The 19,046-nt window shown below is 41.0% G+C and overlaps 1 protein-coding gene across 2 annotated transcripts; it reads right to left on the bottom strand.

Moving 5' to 3' along the window:
• Positions 1–286: 286 nt before the first annotated feature.
• Positions 287–18,532, bottom strand: prdm2b (PR domain containing 2, with ZNF domain b). 2 transcript variants are annotated; one of them, XM_058631513.1, is made up of 7 exons: positions 18,423–18,532; positions 15,613–15,716; positions 15,236–15,388; positions 10,579–10,732; positions 6,843–6,947; positions 2,163–6,727; positions 287–1,655 (listed from the first exon to the last, which is right to left on the bottom strand). In XM_058631513.1, exons 1-7 carry the CDS (start codon positions 18,517–18,519, stop codon positions 1,638–1,640), a joined length of 5,196 nt encoding a protein of 1,731 aa, XP_058487496.1. In that variant the 5' UTR covers positions 18,520–18,532; the 3' UTR covers positions 287–1,637. The 2 variants fall into 2 exon arrangements, with proteins under 2 accessions (XP_058487496.1, XP_058487495.1); XM_058631512.1 differs by lacking the exons at positions 10,579–10,732; positions 15,236–15,388; positions 15,613–15,716; positions 18,423–18,532 and adding an exon at positions 10,138–10,474 and having other exon boundaries at positions 290–1,655.
• Positions 18,533–19,046: the final 514 nt, after the last annotated feature.

Below are 19,046 nucleotides of genomic sequence, written 5' to 3' on the forward strand. Positions count from 1 at the left end.
GAGGGGAAGGTGGGGCTTAGCGATGGGAGGGACTTAACTAAAACATAAGTTTTTCACTGGTGGGAGACCTTTTCATCATGTATAGTCCTAACATGTGTGTATGTATATATATATATATATATATATATATATATATATACACATATATATATATACATATATATATATACACAGACACACACATATATGTATATATATATATATACATATATATATATATACACATACACACATATATACACATATATGTATATATACATACATATATATGTATACACATATATACACATGTACATATATACATACACATATATACATACATACATATATGTATATATACACATATATAAAAATCAAGATGACTTTTTCATCAGAATCTAAAAACAAAAGAAAATCACCCAGAGTCACATGGCTCTTGTGAGGAAATCGACACAAACTGAACCCTGCAGCACTCAACATTTCCTCAAGGATCCGTTATCATCATGCATTTTGGCTATAAAAGCTGTGTCAAATCATTTCAAGGAGACAACCAATTCAGAGATTTGTCAGGAAGATTGTTAAGTAGCATTTTTCACCAATTTAGCGTAAAAGTCACCAAAGTGCAACAGAGCCGAATTACATCCCATTGTTTACCGACGGATGAAGCCAATCTTACTTATCGAGCTACAAATGTTGGCAGGTTGTTTTTTTTTTGTTTTTTTTTTAAAGTGCTGTAAGAACACTGGGTTGTGTGAGTGATGTCAAAAAAATGATTTTCAAGAAGGATATTATTTAAAAAAGGAGCTTACACATAAATCCCCGTTATTTTACAAGTGGCAAATAAAAGGAAACAATAGAGAGGGAAAGCAAAGTAAAAAAAAAAAAAAAAAACATGAGACAAACTTTAGAGATTTAGACCAAAGGAATATCTGTCAGGCCGCACATCCAACCATAACCATTCACATACTCACCACACACATATACAGTGTTCCTGAGGACCAATTTTTGCAGTCGGCAACTGCCATTTTCATTTTTGTTTCCCAAACAAAAATACACTGAGATATATTCTACAATATGATTACTACAGAGATTTAAATCAAAACATTGCAAATCATGTACAAACTGAAGTAGGTGCCCATCGTGAGACAAGGAAATTGGCTTAATCTAGTTTACACTCTATTCAGCACATGCATTAAGAGACTGTGAACAAATCCAAACAGAAGGGGACAAAAAAAATAAGGAAAGAATTAACGTAAGTATCTCTTACACTAACTGATACATGATTGCCGTTTGCAATATATCAGTTTTCCAAGGTAACGGAGCCCTAATGTTACTGTTTTGGGTCAAGTTATGACACATTATTGTATATATTAACTCAATGAAATTTACAGTTTCTTTTTCCACTTTTTGACATTTTGTTGTTTTTTTTTGCAAGGCTGGCTAAAAATCGAGGCTCAGATGATTAGAAGGAAGATAAAGAGAGTTTGCTCCTTAAATCCAGCAAAGGCAGTTGAGTTGAGCAAACTTCACGGGCTGCGAGTGAACAATTCCACCACGAAACATCAGCCTCAGTGCTGTCAGTGCCTTGGTAGTTCCCGACGGCTGCCTGAGAGGTGAGCCACCATTTCACAGAACCAGCTCAACAGTGTTCAAATGGCTCACTTTGTCAGCACCTCCTGGAACACATTAAAAACAAAAGATTTTGTCAGCGGATTTTTGACGTTTCACTGTCATATTGTATCAGTCAAACAAGATGTGTTAGCGCAGTTGTCGAAACAGCAAAAAGGATCTGGGTTTGTGACGCAGTCGGAAAAAACAGATTCTCCGGTTTCCTCCCGCAGTCCAAAAACATGCAGAGGTTGATTAGAAAAGTATTGGCCATGCGGTGTGTGACCTGTCAAGGGTGGATCCCAACTTTTACCCTATGTCACCCAAGTATTTTGCCATAAATAGGGGCATAAACTTGAATAAAATGAGAAAAAGTCTAAAAACAGCAAAAAAAAAATATACCATGAACAGATATCAAAATGTTAGCGTTTTTAAAAGCCGGACATATATTGTTGATAATATGTTGCTTGTGATAACCACATACCTCTAGATTGCTAATGTTACATTTTGATAGGGATAATGAATTCTCCATAGAGGACACAAACACATTTTGAACACAAGAATCAAACTCTTACCTGAGTCTCTTTTGGCTCTTGAGTTGGTGGGTCCTCAGTTTTAATTTCAGCAGGTGGAGCTGCACTGGACGACTGTAAGCTCCTGGTCACCGGACCACCCACTCGCTCTCGCGATCGCAGGGAGAACCGTTCCTCTTTCTTCGGCTGTTGTGGTTTTGGTGGTGGAGATTTAGCGTCCGCCAATCTCTTGGGCGCTGCTTCTTTATCTGCGCGCTGCATTCTCATGGCTGGCTGCGGTTGTGCCGTGTCACCGGGTGTGTCCAGGACCGGCGGGGTGGGAGGTAGAGACTGAACTTGGCCCTTCTTTGTTTTTTTGTTAGCAGAAATGGGTGTTGGGAACGAAGCAGGCCTTTTTAGTCTGCCCAGGGTAGCAGCAGGTTTCCCTTTGCTTGCCTGGGCGGATCCAGGGTTTGTTGCACCAGAGCTTCGAGCTCTGGTCTTCCCCAGGAGTTTAGGTTCGGGTTTTGTCAGCTGAAATTCACTTTCTGAAGCTTTCTTCCTCAGATTCATGCTTTTATCCACCCCAGACGCTGCCTCTTTTTTCACCTCGGCTAGACCTTTTTTGCCCTTTTTCACGACAGGTTTCTTGGGACAGCTGATCACCATATGTTTACTGAGACTTGCGGGATAAGTAAACTCTCGGCTGCAGTGTGGGCAGACGTTAGAGGGCAGCCCTTCTTCAGTTTTAACTGTAACTTTCTTTGCAGTAGTGGCAGCTTTATTTCTCTGAGAGATTGCCTTCTGGATCAGCTGGTTTTTCTTCTTACTGAGGGCACTCATTTTTGTTTTTCCAGTATCTTGATTAAAATTAAGTCTCTTTGGCTGACCCATTCTTCGGAAAGCACTCTGGCCCACAGTGGCTGCTGTGGGTGACACAACTCCATTTGGGCTCTTTACTATTTCCTTGAGGGGGATGGGATTTTTCTTGGGAGTGTAACGCTTCTTGTCACTTGCATTTGCGCAAGCCAATATGTGCTTGTGCAGTTCAGGCATGTTGTCGAAGCTGTTGCCACACTTGGTGCAGCGAATGGCAGTGGTGAAAGTTTGCGGTATGTTGTGGGTGGTGAAGTTAGTAGCTGAGGCTACTGAGCCAGCATGTGAACGACTGTGATAGGGAAACGGGGGTGGTTTATAACTGGGGTAGTGTTGATTGATGCCAAGGCGGACATCTGGGCCTTTGGGCTTCCCTCCACCTGAAGCCATGATCTTTATTGTAGTGTATAGCTCCTCATTGGGGTCCTCTGCTCCATCCTCTGCATGATTACCATTAACATCAGGTTCCTCTTTCACTAAATCCTGGTCAGCGGTTGGAGCGGGTTCATTAGTAATCTCTGGTGCCGGTGTTGAGGGGCTGCTTTCCACTTTGGCTCTGGATGGATCTGTGTAGTTCTGCGGCCTGAGCTTGCCATTCTCCACAGTCGTATTTGAACACACCTCATTTGGATGCAGATCAGTTTGGTGCTGCTGGAGATTACAGAGAAAGGCAAACTCTTTGGAACAGACGGAGCACACAAAGATCCTGCCCACTCCGTGAAGTGTTGTCCGGTGAGCCAGCAGGGCGGAGGCATCCTCAAACAACTGCACACAGAATTCACACTTGAAGGGCCAATCTATAGCATGAACTGTGATATGTCCGCTGAGCTCTTTGATGGAGTTAAATGGCTCCTCGCAGACATTACACACAAAGGTCTTGCAGTATACGGAATCAACTTCCTCAGTCTCAGCGACTTTATCAGTTGGATTATCAAGAGCAGCAGGCTGAGATGGCGTTTCAACACCATTCTGAGGTGCATGATTCGAAATGGACAACTCATCATTGCAGTGTTCTGGCTCTTCTTTTATCTTTATCTGACGGAGGGACTGTGTCGGGCATGGATCGTCTAATGCAGGAGGCGAGTGTGAGGGAGACGAGGATTCTGGTTGAGGTGAGAGAGCAGCAGAGTCAGGTTTTAAAGATATTTCCATTTCAAAAGAGTCAGTGTCTAGGTTTGAATTGCCATTGAGGAGGCTGTTCTTCACATCTTCTGTAGTGTGCAGACTGACTGATGCAGGCTCAAGAGGGCTTGGCGTCGAGCGACTAAAGTGATCTTTAATTGGAGTGCTCGTGGAATCCAATGGCTCAGTGACACAGTCCTCTTCCTTGCATTTGTTTTCTTCAGCCGGCAACATTTCTGAATCCGACTCTGACTCATGTTCGACTGACCTTGGAGACATTTTGGGTGAGAGGACAGGAAGAGGTCGGAGCGCAGAACAGTCAGAAGGTTGAGAGAGAGGAGAGCTAGGCATTGCTGGTGGAGATGGTATGGTAGGTAGTACAGGGGGAGGGGGTGTTGGGGAAGTCATGCTGGAATTACCAGGTGAAGATGGGTTCATGGTGACAGGGGTCAGAGAGGGGGGAGAGGGGTGGGCAGAGTCTGGCGCAACAGTTGGAGAGCGAGAATGGAAAGAAGTTAGGTTGGCTAAGACGGAGGGGCCCTCCTCTCCTGGCAAAGTCAAGCCTACATATTCATTCATCAGCACCTTTTCAAGCATGCTAGTGTTAGGCTTTCTCTTTTTTATCAGTGGCTGTGGTGCTGGATTTCCCTTAAATTCGGGCTCAGCACTGCCCTTACGTGTCAAGCTTAAATCTAGGGCAGAATCACCAAGCACCTTGTTCAAGCTATCGCTTTTACGAACGACTGAGTTTGACAGATCCAAGGGCTGTTGATTACAGGAATTTCCACCACTACTAGAAGAAATTGGGCTGTGCATATTACTATTATTTCCAGAGGGACTCGGGGTGTCTCCATCATCTTTGTCCAGTAGGCTCCCAGAAAGGGGCATGATGAGGTTCTCCAGCTTTGGCACCTTAAGGGCGTGTGAGCTTGCCACATCAGCTTTACAGCTCTCAGTTTTACAGGCAGGACTGAGCTGTGGAGAGGACGGGGGAGAAGATGTTCTCCTTTTAAACCTGCCTGAAGACCCTGGTATCTGCGTGACTGACAGCGGGGAGGCCAGTCTATGGCTTTCTGTTAACACAGCAATGGTTGATTTCTGAATGTCTTGTGTCTGAAGGAGCTGTTTGAGTTTAGGTGATAGATAAACGGTTTTCTCTCTTAGAAGTGCAGATGAATCTGTGGCTTGTTGGAACAGTCCTCCCATTAGCAGGTTAGATGAGGAAGATGTGGAGGAAGACGAAGATGCCGATGAGGCTGTGAAAGGTGCTGATTCAGTCTCCACTTTAAGGCTGGGAATAAATGGAGGCGTAGATGTTCTCCTCTTCGCTGCTGGCTGACCGATGTTGGACACGTGCTTTACTGCACTCACTCGCCCCTCCACCTTCAGCGGCTGACCAATCTGACTTGGGCTGATGATGACTGTGTCCAGACCAAACAAAGTTGCCGCTCTGGAGTCCACCTCTATAACCTCACAGCTGCTCACCGTACTGGTGGACACAATCTTGCCATCAATGTAGAAGCTCAAATTCTCAGAGATGTTTTTGGATATATCAACTGTGTAATCGTCCCTGTCCGCCTCATCTTCTGTGTCTGCACTTGGCTTGTAGACAGGTGGAGGGCTGGTGCTGAGGGACTCATCAGGCTGCTGCTGCTGTTGCTGTGCTGATGCCTCTTGCAGCAGCATTCCTTTCCTGCGAACCCCCTTTGGTAACAAGTGCCGTTCGTGTATTCTACGTTGGTGTCTCCGCATGTTGGTGTGTGTGCCAAATGCTTTACTGCAATATTTACAAGGATGGAGTTCCTTTGACTCACCATTATCATCCAATGTAAAGGGATGGTCACCATGGGGCCCCAGCTCCTTCCTCTGCATATCAGAGTTGTGTAGATTTCCTCCGGTAAACTGGGACCCTATAGCAATAAACTGACTGGTTGGGCTGGTGCAGTCAGGACTTGAGCCTCTAGCCTGCAACACAGGACTAAGTAGACCTGCAGTTCCAGCGAGAGAGCCAGGCCTTTTCTTATGTCCATTCTCATGTCTTCTCTCATGCCGCCGCCTCCCCACTTGAGAGCCAAAGGATTTACTACAGTATCTGCACTTAAACAATTGTGTTTGCTGGTTAGTGATGGCATGAATGTGTATGTGACGCTCCAGACCCTGTCTGGTGGTGAAGTGACGTTCACAATGTTTACAGGGATATGACTCTCCGTGTGGATCACTTTCAATGTCACCATCAGGGTCAAGGTCAATGTCAAGATCCGGATCAGCCTCTGGTTCCTGTCCTCTAAGAGAGGAAGAGTCTAACTTTTGTTCTGAATTTTTATGGCTTTCTTTACCAGAGGTCACCAATAGGCCAGATGGCTTATTGTTCATGGAATCAACTGCGACCGAATGCTGAGCTGTTGGCTGCTGAACTTCAGTTAGATCCATCAGATCATCAGGAGCATCCTCCTCCTCCTCCTCTTCTTCTTCTTCATCCTCTTCCTCCTCCTCCTCCCCGTTATTCTTCTCCATCAATCCTGTTGCCATATCTTGCACATCTTTGTGGTCAGTGCTTCCCATGGGATGGGTTTCCTGAAGTTCCTGCAAGGTCCCTAAGGCCGATGACCGCTCATCCTCCTCCTTCAGGCCTGTAAACAAATGAGGATAAATAGCAAATTATGCTTAGCACATAACACACATTTGAATTAAGAGTGCTTGTGGATACATTCATTTACACAGACTCAAGACATTAAGTGAATTTACCTTCCTCCCCATCCCACATCTCCTTAACAGTAGGTTTGTTTCCACTTCCACTCTTAAATCCGCCCAAACCAGCCTGTCTGGCTCTCTCCAGCAGCTTTCGTCTTGCTACAAAAGCAAACATACACACAACCACTGTATCAGGCATTGTATCAAGTTATGACATCCCTTGCCAATGACAGTTTGGAAAAATACTTCACATAACAAAGCACAAAAAACAGAATCAAATTGACCAAATGTAGGGGTTTGGATATTTATTACAAGTTAATAGCAGTGAGCAAATTGGCTTAGGTAATGGAGTATAACAGCACCCAAATAAACAGGGGAAATTAAAAGTGCAATCTGCAAAATGTTAGGAGATACAGAGGCCTGTAAAACCTGACAATTACATCCTTAACTTAATTGTACTTTTTTGACTCAAGTGCACACTATCACAGCAAACTGTAAAAGCAATTAACGATTTAAAAATAACATTTGTGGACTACCCTTACAGAATATCCTAAAGCACAAATTGTGTGTGAAATTATGGACCTGCATCACACATCAAAGTCCCAGGTGGTGGCAAACCTTGAATTATTTGGATTTTTTTTAAGTGCCTTGTCTGACTTAACAGGCTTCTCTGGCAATGGTTCATAATAGGAGTGTGTCAACAAGGTCATCTGACCCTGCCTACAAGGCCTAATTCATACCAGTGACAAACATACTCCAGGTCAGTCATCTGACCAGCAGGGTAAGACATTTTGTACTTGATTTACAGCAGCAACACAAATCCAAAAGCAATCATACTTCTTTGTGATTGACTTTTTATATATCCAGCACTTACTGAGCCATCACCTTCACAAACTTTGGCTGGATAACAAAGAGGATGTTTAATATTAAAATGAGGCAAACAAGACAAGATTAACGTCTTGAAGCTTGACTAAGTACAAACAGATTATGTCTTAAACCTAGAGCCTTTTGTCTGTGAGATTGACAGAAAATTATTAGATATAACAAAACCCATTCATCAGCAAGCTGACAAAAATAAGAAGTAAAAACTGCAGCCACTAAAACTCAGAGTCAGAGGTTTTTGTTGTCTACCCATATTTCATGTACATTTCAGGTTTTACAAAAGAGATACATACTTTACCATACAAGACACAATATAATTAAGCCTGTGTTTATGTGCATTTTCAATTTCCACAATAAAAAAAAACTCAATGGAAACACAAAACCTGGGGGTGAAAAGTTGACATATATCAAAATGTTTGAGGGAGGTGGAAAAGTTGGCGTATTTGTAAAATTTAAAGTGTAATCAAAACAGATTCAGGGAATAAAGAATGGCGTTTTCGAAATAACATGACTCAACACATTTCTCTGCACTTGAAAAATGGCCGACACAGCATATGAGAGGAGGTACAGTATGTGTGGACTGATGAGGAAAACACAACATTCCTCAACTTGCGAGAGGCAAACATTACAACAGCAATAGATGGGAAGCAGCAATGAGCCCAGTATGTTTTGATTTTGCTTGGTATTTTTATTCTATTATACAATTTAGTGCTATGTACTGTTCAGCAGTGGACTAACTCCCAATAATCATATAACAGCAGTGAAGGGACACACACATGCATGGAAACACGTACATTTTGGGTAAAATTTGCCATGCATCTTGTTAGAAACCAGGATACTGCCTCTTATCATCCATGTCAAAGATTATACTAAACTAAATGAAGGCCAGAGCTACTGTACATGCTTTTGTTTATAACTGATTAATTTATTTTTATTTCACAATTTTTAGGTCAGTTTAATTAACCACATGATCCAATAGTTCTGGAAACATATTTTCCTAATTTAACAGATGAAAATGCGACAGCTGTCAAGTTGAGTTCTTTCAAAGTGCAGGCCTCAAATGTTAGAAGATCCCTCACTTTAACCTCAGGCATGTTTTTTTGTTGTTAATAATTTACTGTGTATATTTTAGAGGGTTTGGGACATGAAGGTTTAGTTGCATTATTTTAAGGTTTTAATCTCTGAAGTATTGAATAGTTAACGTTATACAGCTAGGCTATAACAGCGCTATTGTTGGCATCTGCATGTTCACCATCTTCTCACTATGGCTGGAGGATATGGCCAAAACTTATTATGATATAAACATTTTCTTATTAAGCCTACACAACACTAGAGGATTTCAGAATCTGACTTGATTTTAAAAACATGGGAGACCACAGACAAAACTTTGTAACTGATTTTCAATGTTTTAATGCTGAGGCAGCACAGACCAGACCAGACTGATCCACTCAAGACAGAGGACCACAAATCTCTTGTTTAATCAAATGATTTCAAGGAGGAGATTCCAGGGATTTGCAATCTAACACAAACTTTGGAAGTCATGGCTGAGAAGACGGAATCAACTTAGCCTGTACAAGTACATTTCTAAGCAAAGGTATGCAACATCCATTTCCTGGTCAAAACGCTCTCATTGGTTACTATGGGGTTCTGCTCATACCACAATCAGTTCAGTGTTAAATATCAAATGTGTTCAATACTTGTGATTTCAAATCGGGAAGATGCTTCAGATGACGATAAAAAATGTGTCCGTTAACTCCTCACACTACAGAATAAAATAATCTGGCCAGATAATCTGTTCAAATCTGAAGGAAGGCACCCACGATTTTGGGGCTGAAATCTGGCCAATCATCCTCTAGTGTGGGGCAGGCTTTAGTCAATGTCAATAATTATCAAAATAATATATATTCTTTTTGTAAAGATTGATTTTTGCCCCTGAGTGAAAGACGATTTCTAACATCATTAGGGACAGAAAAGGAAAACACATTTTACAACATATGAGGTAAAATACTTAGTAATAGTAATAGTCAGTTTGCACCATGTACAAACATATTTATACATTTAAAAAAAAACTTTGATACATTGTTATTGCTTAGCAATATGCATTATTACATTGATATACATTATATATATTCCTATTGGAATAACGCCCAGCTCTACTTCTCGCCATAGCTATCATTGTCATATTTAATGAATATTTCTTCCAGAGTTTATAACATCTGTTCCTGTGCATTCAGAGAACTAGCCGTTTAGCCTATGGCTAGCATGCAACACCAAGTCTGACAACTCGATGAACTGGTTCTTCTGGGACAAATCGACGTTTCGGGGGAATTATAACACTCGCAACAGAAAGTTATCACCGTATTACACGTTAGTTACCAACAGTTACACTATAACTAGCCCGCATTTGGGACAGACAGCCGGCTAACTTAGCTATCATGTTAGGCCATCACCAAGTAGACAGGCTCACCGATTGATGGCTTTCATGCTTTAGGAAACTCAGGGAAGGTCACATCCTCGACACAGTCAGGAGCAAAAGGAGGAAAAAAAGCTGACTAAAGTTTCTCGGGTGCTCGTTTTAACGGCTTAAATCAACATGTAACGGCCAAAGAGGGGGCCCACTGCTCGCTGCGAGGAGCTGAATCCGCGACTTAAGAGGTGGGGGAAGAAAGTGCAGAGAAGCCCCGCACATACACGCACATCGCTACCGTTAACGTTAGCTCCCACTAGCCTTCCTTCATTCGAGGCTAAGCTAGCTGTGCCAGTTCTCAACTTCGCCTGAGCTGCACCGAAAATCAACTCTCCCGTGGATCTGCGTGGGGCGAGAGCAGCGCGTGCACATACGGAGAGAAACGACGACAAAAAGCAGAGGCAGAGAGAGCAGCGTCGGTAACGAAGAGACAGGCCTCACCTCGCTTCGCCCTGGTGGAGTTTTTCCTGCTCAGGCTGCTGCTGCTGCTGCTGCTCAGGCTGCTGTTGGCTCTTTCTTCCTCCAGTGCAGCTGTTATCTCAGGGTTGTCTTCCACCGTGAACCACACCAGCAGCTCCTCTCCAGGCCGGATAGGCTGCAACAATGAGAGATGACATCGGCCTCCAATCGCAGCCCGGCTTGCTGAGAGGCAAGGGGGGAATTATTTGGGCCACTGTGGATCTTACTCTGTCTGTCTGTCGGTGTGTGTGTCGGTGTGTGTGTGGGGGGGGGATTTAACTGTGTTTTTTTTTTAACCATTGTCTGCGGTGATATGTTGCTGCACTTCTCCTAACATCAAACTACTGGGATTCTGCAACTACTATACATAATACACCATTTACATATTACTGGTAACACTTTATATTACAACACAGTAATAGTTTTGTAATATTATTATGTAATATCACCTCTATTTGTAATGCAATTTCCAGCTTGGTAATAGTGTAGCAATAAAGACATAATAATTACACTAATACCAGTTATTTCCTCATTTCACAAACATGAAAATGATCATTGATAATGACCCTTTTTATTCAGCTGACATTCATCACACACACGCACACTTTCCTACCCAACTATTACTTCCCATTGCCAATGTAGAATGGAGGTATTACCATAATATTTCTTCCCTATCGCAAAATGATCATATCATATCATGTTATTACCACAGAGGTGTGAGGAAACATTAACACAAGCAACATTCAACCAATCTACTGTATACAATTCAGAAAAGGGCCATCAGATTAATAAATAACACAAGATATAGAGACAAACACAAATGAACTCTTCTTAAAAACGCTCGCTCTAAAATCTGATCTGATTCGGTTTAAAACGGCGCAAATAATATTCCAAAAAATAAAAATAAAGACTTTCAGAGAGAGACAAGGTGGATATCATTTAAGAGGGAAACTACATTTAAAAATGCAGGTGTGCCAAGACAGAATAAATATAAAAGGATGAAGAACAGAGGAAATGGTCACGTTTAAAGCCAGACGTATTCTTGTGTTGTACTGAGAACATTAAAGAACTTTGTATAAAATACTGTAAACATGTAAATATTTGGTGATGGGATGAAGTCGTCTACAAATTGAGATTGTGTGTAATAGGAATGGGGTATAGGTACATACTGTATAAGTTTATACTTCTGCCTACTCCTTTTCACACATGTGACGAGATGTAAATGTTGTCATTGTAAATGTTGCACATGTGTTTGAAATAAAAATAAAAACCCTCTATATTGTTCCTATACTATAATGTATATTGATTGACAGGCTTCAAACTTGACAGGTGCCTTACTAAAATGGGTACGGGTCCCATTTCACTAGGTACTTTAATAATCTAATCTAAAATCTAAGAATAAATGATGTGGATCTGTTATGTTACCATAGGTCATTTAAAATTCTAATAAAAATATATGCAAATGGCTTAATCTACACATGGGGAATCCACGATTACAATAACAGATAATTGATGAATATTGTATTATTTTCTTTGTAAATAAAGAAAATAAATCACTCTGTCTTAATTCAATTTTAGGACACAATTGCTGACAAAAAACAGCTAGAATATTCATATATATACACACACACATATGTATATATATACATATACACACAAATCTCTCTCTCATTATCTCCCTCCCTGTTTATTATCTTATAATAAAGCAAAGCACTGTCACTCTTGAATGTAACCTCTGTGACTGCAGCGTTAGTTAGTGTGTGTGCGTGCATGTGCACACTGTGCGGGTGGGATGGGGCGGTGCCGTGGTGGTGTCAGACAATCTACACCACAGTAAAGTATAGTATAGTATAGTATAGCATAATAGTATTCATTATATAGTGTAGTAATTTGATATTTTTAATAGAGTTAGTTAGTTATAACATATTGAGCAGAATTCATTCAGCCCATTGGTCCGGCCCTCAACAATATTTTATGTTTCTCATGTGGCCCCTTGGGGAATATAAAATGGTCCCTAAAATGACTGTATCAGATTAGTAGTTGGTGATACTGGTATCGGTATCGTCCCCCCTCCTCATATACCCATTGAAACTAATCCTGGGTTTTACAGAAATTGCAGAAACATAGTCCGAAGACGTTATGTGATGCACAAATTTGCCCTTTTCATGATTTATAAAGACGTCCTCTTAAAAAAGTGGGTACAAAAAATAAAAATTTAGGGAAGTAAGTGTATACTACACTTACAGTAGTGCTGTGTCAAGGTGGAGCTGGTTTCAACTACTTTACATATCAGAGGGAAGTTAAGTGACATGCATTACGACAGTGTCTGAAAACCTGAGAGCAGAACACACCTAACATTTTGGTTTGGCTTTTCTTTTTAAATTGGATTTCTATTTATTTATCTGTTCATTTTTAGGTATTTTACATTATTTTATTTTGTTTCTATCAATCTCTTACCCACTTTCACTTTTATCATTATAATTCTGTTTTTTATTAAGATTTATTACTATTTATTTATCTGTTTATTTGTTTGTAACTCTGCCTCTGCTTCATCAGCACTTCTTCAGCTCCTTTTACGTGCGATTTCTATTCTTAATCATCTACTGTATTCTGGCCACTGGCATTGACGTTTGTGAGCGTGTCCTTTTGTTTGTTACAAAAGTAACTCATCGCTGCTCTGCGGTCCAACACGTGTGACGTTTACTCTGTAACCTCATGAAGTAGAATACAACATACCATGGAGACAGACGAGCAAAGTTCAAGTGACATAAACGTACCACAGTGCAGCACATACACAGTTTTCTTCCTTTGAGTCCCACAAACATGCATGTGCATGTGTAGAAGACTCATTCATCAGAACCTCCTTTAATACTATTTGCAGTGTTGGTATAAGATAAGTTTTAGGTTGATGTAACACCTTTTATGTATAGTACAAGGTTTTATGTACCGTTTGTCTTTTTGGTTAAGTGTCTACAACACCTTTAACCCTTTAACACCTGAGCCTCAAAATGTCCGTCTGCTTATTTTAACCATAAAAAGGAGTGCTTTTGCCCTTTTTTTCCCTTTCAATATCTGGCAGTTATTTACAGTTATTTGCTACATGTTAAAATAGTCCATTAAAAATAATTAAAAAAAACACTGTGGTTTGAAATTTGAACTATATAAAACATATTTACAATAAAATGTTTTTGAGTCTTTGTCTCTGATTTGCTTAAAATCCTGATATATAATCTAATGTAATTGTCATTTTTAGACACAATAATACAATTATTAAGATTAAACACCTTTCTTTTTTCCCCATCTCCACATTTATGTCCATAGGCTCCTTTAAGATTTATGAACGTCATTCACTCAAGCATATATTTTTTTTATTGTCTGTATAGAGCTCTGGACGTCACGTGACTCAGTTTGTCTACACTGCCGTGCTTAGGCTTCTGCCCCCCGTGGCAGTTTCAAGCCGTTAAAGTTCACTGCACACTTTAAATCCACAGACATCAATGCAATGTATCGGACAAGTTGTCAGAATGACGATAAGTGACCCTAAAATGCCCCCCGGGTGCTTTTCACGAGTACAGAACTACAGCCAGAGTGGACTTCTTTCTAAACCTGCCCTCGTCCTACTCCAGAGAATGCTAAGATATCATTCATAAACCAAGTAAAATGAGCAAGATATGAAACCTAGAAAGCACTGGATTCTGTATTTGATATGGAGGTCATCACTGCACAAGTGGAATCTGTTACCTGGGGATTCCTATTGCTCCACCTACGCTCGCTTCAGCCAAGTTCTAAGGCTTTTGGTGATGCTGTAAAGCAGGATTATTTACCTACAAACTCGGTTGGGACGATTTTTCAAACCTGGAAATTTAGCTGGGCTAAAAGTTTTCCACAGACAGTTCAAAACCAGTGCAAGAAAATAATAAAGGTCATACCTGACCTTCACACACTTCAAAGTGCATGAAAAGTGCACAGTATTAGCTGTCACTATTTCAAATAAAAACGTGTGTGTGTTGCACTTGACTCTGTGCAATCTGCATGAAACTGCGAGTGACTAGTGGCTTGTAAAGCAGTTGTTTTCAGTGTAAATGAATCACTAGAATCAGGTTCCTCCATGACCAGAGCACGGACGCCATCTGACATAGTCACTGGACTGAAATACAGCGGCAGGGTTTGTGATGACGCTCGTGAATGGCAGGCTTTCAGCAGTGCTGTCGCTAAATACACCAGAATACACCAGAATTGTAGACATTTCCCTGGTAATTGCTGGAGATTAACCCACGTTTTCAGGATTGTTAAGTCTTTTTTAATGGATCTACAGCTCAGCATCGCCCGGCTTGATTCTTGTGCCGGACGCCTCTTCCTGTGACAGCACTCTGACCAATCGGTGGCTGGCAGTTTGGCGACGTCACCCACAGTATCAGTACTATTGCAATATAACCGTGCTGAGGCGAGGGGAGTCGAGCTGGTGGAAACACGCCACAAGAGGATGCTTTTGGGCCTCAATTTGAAGAGACTGGCTGTAAATTGTTGTAAAATGTATAAAGTGTTCTCCCATATGTTCGTTTATCCCAGGGACACAACAGCTATCGACGATCTTCACTATTTAGTGCGGCCGGTGACGAGGAGAGTGTCTTTAACTTACCTTTAAAACTTTGTAGTAAATGGCTCGGTCGATCTCCAGAGGAAAGAGGTTCTGCTCGTCACTGGCTCGTGCCCAGTTCACATAACGCAGCCAGTTCCCCTTCGCGGGGTCCGTGGCATCAACGCACATCCAGCCCCTCGCCGGGAAATACACCTACAGGACATGAGTGCATAGGAGATTTAAAAAAAAAAACGTGTAGTGTAGTGTGTAAAGTCGTGTAGATTGCAGATAACTTTGTAAACCGCAGTGTAAACTCTTTGGTTCTGATGCAATGACACTTCATAGAGAATGTAGTTGGGCTTGTTTGAGCTGTGCAGCAACTACCAGTAACAGTGCAGAGGAGTGTTCTCCAGAAAGGAGTCGGCAGAGTAACTCACCTCCCACATGTAAACATTACTGGTCACCTGGGACCGTTTTTTCTTCTCTCCAACAAATGGACCAAACCTCTTGCCCTTTGGAATCAACTGAGTGGCCCAGACACCTGAAAAATAAACATGAGGAGGAAACAATGGGAAATAATATTGCCCTCAGAAAGTGACTTTGTGGCCATTTTCAGACATGAACTGCGGATAATGCCATGAGATTTGGCTCCAGACATTCTTTGCAGAGTTTGCGGCTCACTAACGTTATAATGAACACAGTGGGAGATTGTCTGGGTGATAGGCACGAGCCACAGCGGGAGAATCCCCGGAGGATTTGAGGTTTGAGGCGGGACGTTTTTGCTGTGGATCCTCTGGTGTTTCTGGGCAGGAGAATCTAGATCAGGGGCGTCAGACTCATTGTAAGTCAGGGGCCACATACAGAGCAAGTTAAAAGAATAGCCTCATGACCTATAAAACAACAAGAACTGCAATGTTTTCCCTTTGTTTTACATTTAATTCATCTTTTTTTTCTTCTTTTTTTACAAAACATATGAGACACCTGAAAATGTTATGCCTAAGTTTACCATTTACACATTTAGTCACAAGTATCTTGACTACACATCTATGTAGTGTTCCTCAAACTAAAGTGGGAGCTAATAAAAATGCAACCCCAGGGGGACACATTAGGAATTACTGTATGCATAACTACATTATTGTAGTTGATTATCTTCAGTGTAGTGTTAACTTTCCTGCTCTGCTTCTGGACAGTGGTGGGGGAAGCGCAGGTTATCACCCTTACTTCTACAGATAGACAGAGGATGAACAGGAACACAACACATTATTTACCCCACTTCATAGTGACTAATGCCAACTCTGCCCACACACACACAGCACTCTGTCTCTCCCTGCACGTACACTTGCTCGGCTCTTAAAGGGGCCACAGCATTCTTACAACTGTAGTTTACACAAATTCATCTTGCGGGCCCGGATTGGAACTTCTTGAGTGCCGGTTCTGGCCCGTGAATCCATACCTTTGACACCCCTGATCTAGAGAATCTCCACAGCGGCTAAAACAGCTCGAGAGATTATCAGCCAAACCTAATTCACGAGGTAAAGAAAAAAAAAGATGTAGTATGATAATCTGGAGACACCAGTCCCCTGTCACCGTAATCTGACTGCCACAAGAGCTGCCGGTTTGAAAGCTTCAGAAACCGCCTCCTCCCAAACACCCTGGTGTAACATCGCCAAGATGTTACACCACAAAAACAAAACCCACAGACACACCACGTTGTAAACTGTGGGAAACAGTTGTCCTCTCTCTCTCTCTCTCTCTCTCTCTCTCTCTCTCTCTCTCTCTCTCTCTCTCTCTCTCTCTCTCTCTTTCCTTCTTTCTTTTCCCAGATTGAACCATTTCTGTCACTTTTTCATGCAAATAAATAAGTTCATCACACAAAAGAGTGTCTCCAGGAGAGACACATTTGTGACAGAACAATGTTTCAACAACAGTCATCATCATCATCATCATCATCATCATCATCATCATCACATCTCTCTCCCATCTCTGACGACCTAGTTTACAATCCTCCTGCTGTTCAGAGCAGCTGGAAAACATCTTGTTCTGATGAAGCTGGATGAATTGACCCCAATGATGATTGTTTTTCCTCATATATATATATATATATATATATATATATATATATATATATATATACACACACATACATATATATATATATATATATATATATATATATATACATACACACACATACATACATATATATATATATATATATATATATATATACTGCACGTGTATAGAATAACGACAATAAAAGACGACGCATATATTTTTACATGACTATTACGGGACTGTTGCTGTGACCGACTGGCGATCTGTCCAGGGTGTGACCCCCGCCTATCGCCCTATGTCAGCTGAGATAGGCACAGCGACCCTCATGTGGAGGATAAAGTGGTAGGACATGGATGGATATTATGGGACTGTTATTTCTTCCACATTTCAACTGCACAAAACAAAAATCGTACACATCACACACAGCATCTCTAAAATCAAATGTCCTGCTCACACCGAACCTCTCAGACCTCAAAAGCAAAACCATTGCACTCAGTAAAGTGTATTTAAATGTGGCTATATTCTTCTGTCCAACACACACACACACAGTTTATTATGAATGTCACTATTATGCGTGGAATATGTTGCAGAAAGCCTGAAAACTAACTCAAGTTCATTTCACTGAACGCATTCAAATCCAAACGGAGAGTTCTTGAGGCCGACTCCACAACATACACTTTTTTTACCATAACGTGCTTGTCAATTAAATTAAATGGAGTAGTTTGATTTGTTTTCCGCTTGTGTTTTAACAATGTTTTCAGATTTGCTGCTGCCTACAGTATCTTGGCCAGGACTTTAAAAACAATCTTAATCTCAAATGGGATTTTTCTGGTTTAAAAAAGTAAAAATTTGAACTCCAGCATCAAACTGCGTGTTCAACAGAGACGGAGAGAAGCTACATTTTCATGAGTTTGGTCACAGTTTAGCGAAGAGTTTGGCTGCAGTCTCCTCATCAATTCTTTATCTTTGCATTTGTGCATGTTTTTGTATCGAGCGTAGACACACATGCATCTCAGAGTGATAGATATTGAAACTATCGATCAATATACAGTAGTGCAACACACCACCTATAACTGTGACTTGTAATTAATCACCAAAAAGTCAACATAACAGGTTTGCTTCTATTGATTGATTTATTGATCGCAAAATAAATAAATAAATAAAAACCACTCATGTGAGCTTGTGAACTCACCAATGCGGCTTTGGCTGATCGCAGAAGGTCTGAGACTCAAACAGTCGGGCAAACCCGTCCACACATGGGCTGGGATTTCTTCCAGAGTTTCCACCATGACCTACGACAGTGAAGATTTCACCTGTTGGGGGAAAAAGCCTCAAATAAATGACATTTATCAATACTTTTGCAATACAATACAATATTTCCCCCCCAAGTATTGTAGAAGTTCAATGTGACAGACTGTAAACATAGAGTGAATTTATGGATTAAAAAGCAGGAGCTCATTTAGATGAATGTTGATCACATCAACCCTCTGATACACGTTCCCTCTTCAGTGTAAATTGAGGCTTTTTGCCTCAGATTGAAACTAAACTAAGACTTTTGTCCAACGTCCCTGTGTCGCATCACACATGTAACACTGCCTCGTTCAATCCACTTCACTGTTACTAATTCCTGCCATTAGTGAGTAAACCGGTGATTTTCTCCAGTAAATAACTAAATAAATGTTTACGTGTGTGTGATTCTTATACACAAAAATTATGATTTAGTTTGTCCATTCAGTGCAGAGAAAGCAGACACTACTCACATCTTAGAAGCTGAAATCACACAGCTTGTTTTGATTTCATTAAAAAAAAAAAAACT

The sequence above is a fragment of the Solea solea genome, chromosome 6 (genome assembly GCF_958295425.1).
Source record: "Solea solea chromosome 6, fSolSol10.1, whole genome shotgun sequence".
Taxonomy (NCBI): domain Eukaryota; kingdom Metazoa; phylum Chordata; class Actinopteri; order Pleuronectiformes; family Soleidae; genus Solea; species Solea solea.